The sequence below is a fragment of the Apis dorsata genome, unplaced genomic scaffold (assembly GCF_000469605.1).
Source record: "Apis dorsata unplaced genomic scaffold, Apis dorsata 1.3 scaffold_407, whole genome shotgun sequence".
Taxonomy (NCBI): Eukaryota; Metazoa; Arthropoda; class Insecta; order Hymenoptera; family Apidae; genus Apis; species Apis dorsata.
Genome location: NW_006263665.1, coordinates 114,297 through 120,456, shown reverse-complemented (window position 1 = coordinate 120,456; position 6,160 = coordinate 114,297). Strand labels below are relative to the sequence as shown.

At 29.4% G+C, this 6,160-nt stretch overlaps 3 protein-coding genes across 9 annotated transcripts in view; 1 reads left to right on the top strand and 2 right to left on the bottom strand.

Annotated features, from left to right (window-relative positions):
* The window catches only part of LOC102677715 (vacuolar protein sorting-associated protein 33B), a 2,721-nt gene extending 2,218 nt beyond the window's left edge, over window positions 1-503 (bottom strand). For 2 of the 3 annotated variants that reach the window (XM_006619304.2, XM_006619306.2), the window contains exon 1: window positions 20-302. In XM_006619304.2, coding sequence (XP_006619367.1) covers window positions 20-177 — 158 coding nt within the window. In that variant the 5' untranslated portion in view covers window positions 178-302. Of the gene's footprint in view, window positions 1-19 lie in introns of all 3 variants that reach the window. The other variant, XM_006619305.2, reaches the window with a different exon arrangement.
* On the top strand, window positions 493-4,951 carry LOC102678039. Of its 4 annotated transcripts, none has more exons than XM_031512253.1 (11): window positions 493-695; window positions 1,068-1,186; window positions 1,320-1,565; window positions 1,638-1,753; window positions 1,882-1,978; window positions 2,054-3,255; window positions 3,334-3,543; window positions 3,640-3,749; window positions 3,812-4,026; window positions 4,092-4,348; window positions 4,410-4,951. In XM_031512253.1, exons 1-11 carry the CDS (start codon window positions 534-536, stop codon window positions 4,493-4,495), a joined length of 2,820 nt encoding a protein of 939 aa, XP_031368113.1. In that variant the 5' UTR covers window positions 493-533; the 3' UTR covers window positions 4,496-4,951. The 4 variants fall into 4 exon arrangements, with proteins under 4 accessions (XP_031368113.1, XP_031368112.1, XP_006619371.1 ...); XM_031512252.1 differs by having other exon boundaries at window positions 1,638-1,759; XM_006619308.2 differs by having other exon boundaries at window positions 1,882-3,255.
* Window positions 4,515-6,160, bottom strand: part of LOC102678266 (sorting nexin-7-like) — a 6,951-nt gene continuing 5,305 nt past the window's right edge. For both annotated transcript variants that reach the window (XM_006619309.2, XM_031512260.1), the window contains 2 exons: window positions 5,883-6,157; window positions 4,515-5,778 (listed from right to left, as the gene is read on the bottom strand). In XM_006619309.2, coding sequence (XP_006619372.1) covers window positions 5,419-5,778; window positions 5,883-6,157 — 635 coding nt within the window. In that variant the 3' untranslated portion in view covers window positions 4,515-5,418. The remainder of the gene's footprint in view (window positions 5,779-5,882; window positions 6,158-6,160) is intronic.

Genomic DNA, 6,160 nt, shown 5'->3' with positions numbered 1-6,160 from the left:
AAAAAAAAAAAACAATTACTTGAGCACAGAAACACCTACAAAACTGTCCAAAATTTTCATAAGTTTTTGTTCTATCACTAAGTCTTTGCTTCCAGGAATTGCATCCAAGATTTCAACGAGTTTTCGTTGACTTATTTGTTGTAATACATTTAATCTATCATCCAATGTGATGTCCATATTTTTTTAAATGTATGTGATAAATTTCGATAAATTGATAATATAGTAGCAAAGTTGTTTACCCTTTATAATTTATAAAGATGCCATATATTTTTATTCAATGATAAAAAGGCAATGAAAATTAAAATCCATATGTACAATTTTTATATTTTGTTCATCTATTAAAATTTTTTGAATCACAATTTCTTAAGTCAAATTTCTTGATTTAATTAATCTTTACGTTGCTAAATACTTTTTTTAAAAAGAACGTAACAAACAATTCGATTAGTGCATCCATGTGATAAAGTTTCGTAAAGCGAAATGAATTATATTTTCCAATGCTATTCACGCATATATTTCAGTAGGGTTATTTAAAAATGGCGGATGCATCGTCTTCCGATACTACCTCAGATTGTTGTAATGAATGGTTCTCTGATATTACCTCTGAAAAATCAGAATATGTTATAGTGGGCCAAAAACCATGTCTATCTCATCGTCGCAGTAAAAGACATTTTTTACAGAAGCTATTTTTAAGAGAGGTAAGGTTGCTTAACCTTTAATACATATATTAATGAAATTGACAAGAGTCCAAATCACAAAACTTAAATAATTTAAAACGAAAAAATTGTAATAAAATTGAAGAAAATATTTCATTTATTCTTCAGTATTGTATATTCATTGTCAAATGAAATATTATGTTTAATACTAAATGGTTACAAGAAAAAATATTCTTTTGTTCTTGATCATAATTTTTTATCTCCTTTCCCTTTTTCCTATTATAATTATTAATTAATGAATTAATTAACAAAGTATGATACATACAAAAAACAAAAAATAAAAGATAGAAGTAAAATGATTAAAAATTGAAAAAAAACAATGATAATATTGTAAAAAGAGATTAATTTTTATAGATCAGAGGTTGTTTATCAGCACACAACTATGCCTCAGAAGAAAGACTGTTTGCTACTGTACCTTCATGGAGACATTTACCACTGTTACATGTAATCCCAAAATCAGCATTAGAAGCAGGGTATGTTATTTATACATAATTATAATTAATAATAATGATGTATAATAATTATACATCATTAGAAAATGTAATAAAATGAAAAAATATTCTTTCATTATTAATCTTGTAATAAAAATAATTATTATTATTAAAGACATATTGTAATGGGATTGACACAATGCGGTCAGTTTTTACTTACATACACATATACTATGGATGTGAGTGGCACTACTTCTTTATACAAATACTTGTTACATTGGTGGGCTTTTACTCCAAATCATGTTGCACGTAAAGTTGCAGAGGTTACGCTTTTTGGTAATTACACTATCTATAGAGAACTCAGTATTGTAATATCTCAATGGCCAATGGAAAGAAATAAACTAGTAATACATGGTCTTTGGTAAAATTTCATTCAATTATTTTGTTTAAATTTTTCATATTTACAAAGAAATTAATGAGTATAAATTTTCAGTACAAATTGGCTACATCTTCAACCAACAGATAGAGCATACTTAACAATAACTACAGTACCATCTCTTGAAAATTGTAAAGACTGTTTAAAAGTAGCGGCATCTTATGAAGAAGAAGGTGAAGGTAATATTAATATATAATATTAATATACAATAAATTAATTATATACAATAAATTAATAATATTAATTACAGTAAATTATAAGTTACAATAAATTAAAAAATATTTTTTATAAATTATTACAGAGTTAGCAGCAAACTGGGATGGTTGTGTACGGTGTAACTGTCTTCAACATGGACTCACTGTCCATACCACCTATGAAGTAATTTCTCCATATCCTAGGTTCCGTGCTACTGTCTGTTTGAATTATTGGAATCATGTGGTAGTTAACACAGGCAACTTTTTACATGTGCTCAGGGTGGACTTGGACATTCCAAAATCGAAAAACCAGAAGTCTAACGATAAACAGGATACTGTAATTTCTGATACGATGCCGTTAGACATGAGTGATGTCGAGGAATTGGATTACACTAAAACTGTGGAACGTTACGAGATTTCCGACGAGAAAATAAGCACATCTGAATGTGCTGCAGTTGATCAATCGCCGCGATGCGAATCAAATATAGAACATGACTTTTTAGAAGAATCAATTAAATTAGATAAGTTAGGCCGTGATTCGTTAAATACCTCAAGCAGCAATCAAAGCGACTGTGTCTGTGATATAAATAAGTCTGCTGATGCCGTAGGTGTTAAGTCGTGCGGGTGCTCTGACAGCAGCGAGTGTAAATGTCGAAATGATAGTCCAATCTCACGAATCGAACAGCAAGCAATCTCGGTCAGAGATAAAATCTTACAGGATTTCTGCGAGGATATGTCTCAGGAGCTCAATATCGGTAGTGATTTAATTACACTAGTAAAACATCCTTCGTGTTCCCCACGATCTACACCGCAAAGACTTCCTTCTGATCTCAAAACTATGATATGGTCTTCGCCAATTCTTACGCCGCCCTCAGATATTTTGAAAACTCGGAATTCAGAATCTAGTCATAAAAGCACACGTAGTCAACGATCTAGTTCCCCTCAACCTGGTGCTTCAAAGGACAATAATATCGTTTCCGTTAACTCTCCTCTTCATTCGGTTTCTATGAGTCCATCTTCTTCGCGACTAATGTCACCTCCCATATCGCGATCCTTTCGTTATCCAAGTCCACGCAAAAGATCTAACTTACATTCTCCTCCTCCAATTGTGAATTCGGCACAGTCTAGAACAAGAGCTACACACAAGCTCATTCTTGAAGCTGAAAAAGCATATGAATTCACGGATGAAGCACAAGAAACTTGTGAGAAGCTTAGTTCATTTCGAAAACGAAGACTTGCTGATAAAAAATATGAATTTTGTGATGAAACTGAGGATGCTGAAAACATAGTTCCTTTCAAACATATACGGGATCAATTCAAACATCGTGGTTGTTCTATTTATCAAATATCATCCTCTCCTACAATGTCATCTGTATTGCCTAATGGTAGAAAACATTGGGTAGATTCTGATCAAAGTGAAACAGATGATATCAATGTTAATCAGGAAAATAATATATCAAATGAATTAATTATAGATTCAGGTAAAATAATTTTATATAATAAGTTTATATTAAAAAAAATTTTCATTTCTAAACAAAATCTCTAATATTATTTATCAGCTGAAAAAAATGTACTACGTCCATTAAATCAGAATCAACTATCTAATGGAGGCATAAATAGAGATCGTTCTAGTAAACATTCTATAAATTCTTCTCCATTAGTTCCAAAAATAAATTTACAATTTCCTAGCATAAAATGCACAGCACATTTCAAAAGAAGCTATATAGAACTTGATGATGAAATGATATCAGTTATTACGGATGTTGAAGGTAAATTATTTTGATTATTTTTTAATAATTGAAATAAAAAAATGAACATAAATATATATATAATTATATATATATTATATATATAATTTTTTACAGATGAGGAAACAGGAGGATATGTAAGTTATCAATGTGTACTTCCTATGCACGTCCATGGATCTGGCTATGTCCAAATGCAAATGATCAGCAATAGCAAAGCAGAAAAATTGGTATTGCATTTAAAATTTAGATAGTTTTATTCATTAATAGATCAAATTTATTACATTTTCAGATAGTACCATGTGTTTCAATAAATCAATTAAGTTTCGATATTGAAACGTTTTCTCATCATATTGCTGACTGGATTTGTATGAGATTTAAAAAGAGATATTGGCATTGCAGTGATTATGATATAGAAATTATAGATGTGTGCGCGTTAAGTGGTGATATTATCTGTCTATTAATTATGAAGATACAAGCTAGTGAAATTAATAATCAAACTCAATGGTTCGTACTAGTTTATGTTCAGGAATTTTTGTTGCATTTCAAATACTTATTTTGGTGAAATACAGCTCTCAAGAGAGAAAACAGTACGAAGTGGGATGCAAATTTACATGGAACATCGATACAAGCCAATACAGAATAACTGATATATTACCATTAGAAGAAGTAAAACCTGAATCATGGAAGCCAAATTGTATGAATGTTCCAAATTTTCGAAGTCCATTATGGAACCCGACCAGACGTTTAGCACCAAAATTAAGAGAAAAGATACAACAACCATACGCGCACACAGTTCGATTTTTACATAACGAAATGACTTTGACAGGTGAATGTTTAAATTAAACAAAGCATTATTTTGAAAAAAAAATATATAATATATTTTTTAGGCGAATCTATAACTAGACTTCATGATTTGGATAATTTGGTGGAATTTTACATAACACCAATGCCAAACTATTCTTCAATCGAATAGATAATTATCGACTAGATGATAAATTGTAAACAATATTTATTGTTATAAATCTAAGAATTTCATCATCGGTAAGATAGCGTGTACAATGTAATGAATGTATTGGAAACGTACTCCATAGATTTATGATAACTATTTCAAAAAATTATTTCCAAACATAAATAACAGATATAGCAGATGTAACACGTTGTATAGATTCTTACTGTGCTTTTTTAACGAGACTATCTAAATAAGTTTATTAAGTGCCGCTATAATGAATTGTCCAAAACTTAACGACGTATTAAGGGTAATGATACAACGAATGTTATAAGCGATTGTTTGTAAATTGTATTCTAATGCTATATATTGACTATCTATATATTATAGATAAACTTTGGTAATTACCAGATATAGGTAATTAAGAACTGATTGTCAATGAATGTATTGTGGTTTCAAATTAAGAAAAAGAACAAATAGTGATAAATTATTTAATATTTGGTCCCAAAATTAATTAATGAAAGAAAAATATATCTTAAGATACTTCATATTTGATTTTCTATGTTGAAAATTATCCTATTATATCCATAGAATTAAATAAGTTTATTTACGTTTTTGCATTAACTTATGCAACCGCATTATATCATAAAGCCATTTCATCATAATATTTTTTATATCTAAAAAATTGAAATATATACGAATTTGCAACATGTGCAACTATTTATTGCACTATAATTATGTAAGTATTAATCACATATTTTACAAAAAACACTTAAGATTTAAAAGAAAGTTATTAATTTATTGTGAAGCAGCAATAGCGAAACTGAAAAGATCAGTTTCTTAAATGCAATAAAATATGTTATTGCACAAATGGTGACTAAATTTTTTATTTTTGTAAATGCATAAGATAATTATTATATTTATATTCAAAAAACGAAAGATTGTATCATTCAAACAGGAATTTTAATAGGTGGTCCTATGCTAACTTCAGATCCTATGCCATCTAGCTTTAAACCAGTAAGAATTTCTTCCCATGCATTCATACACTGTTGATAATGACGAATTTGTCGATCTGCCATTGAAATTAACATATTTTTTAAATCCATTTGCTTTTCTACATTCCACCTTTGTAAATCACTTCGGAGATTTTCGTTCGCACACTCCACACGATCTTGTAATAATTCAGCTTGCTTTGCTAGTCGTGGAATGGTCTGACCAAGTCTTTCTAATTTTTCATCACGAGATTCTGCTTTCCAAAGTGATCCACCCCAATTTTGTGTTGAAGTATTACCACTCGTAGAATCCATTAACTATTTAAATAATGAGTATTATAAAAAATTTACAGTTTATTATAGTTTATTATTACAGTTTATTAATATTATCTAAATTTAAAAAGAAAATTTAAAAAACGCACCTGATCCTTTTCTAATCTCTTTTTTGCTAATTCCTCAACAGTTATTTCATATTCAATTTGCATTGAATCACGTCGGGATAAAGCATTTTTAACTGCATCTACATATGAAATATATTCTCGTTCTTCATTCGGGGTGCTTTCTAAAAGTTTTTGATGAGCCATTGCATTGCATTCTATTGCTTTAGCAATTGCCATTAGAAAAGGAGCTAATTCTGGCTCAGAAGTTGCCCATAAAGTAAAAATTGGATGTAATTGGTGTAATTCTAACAAATAATCTA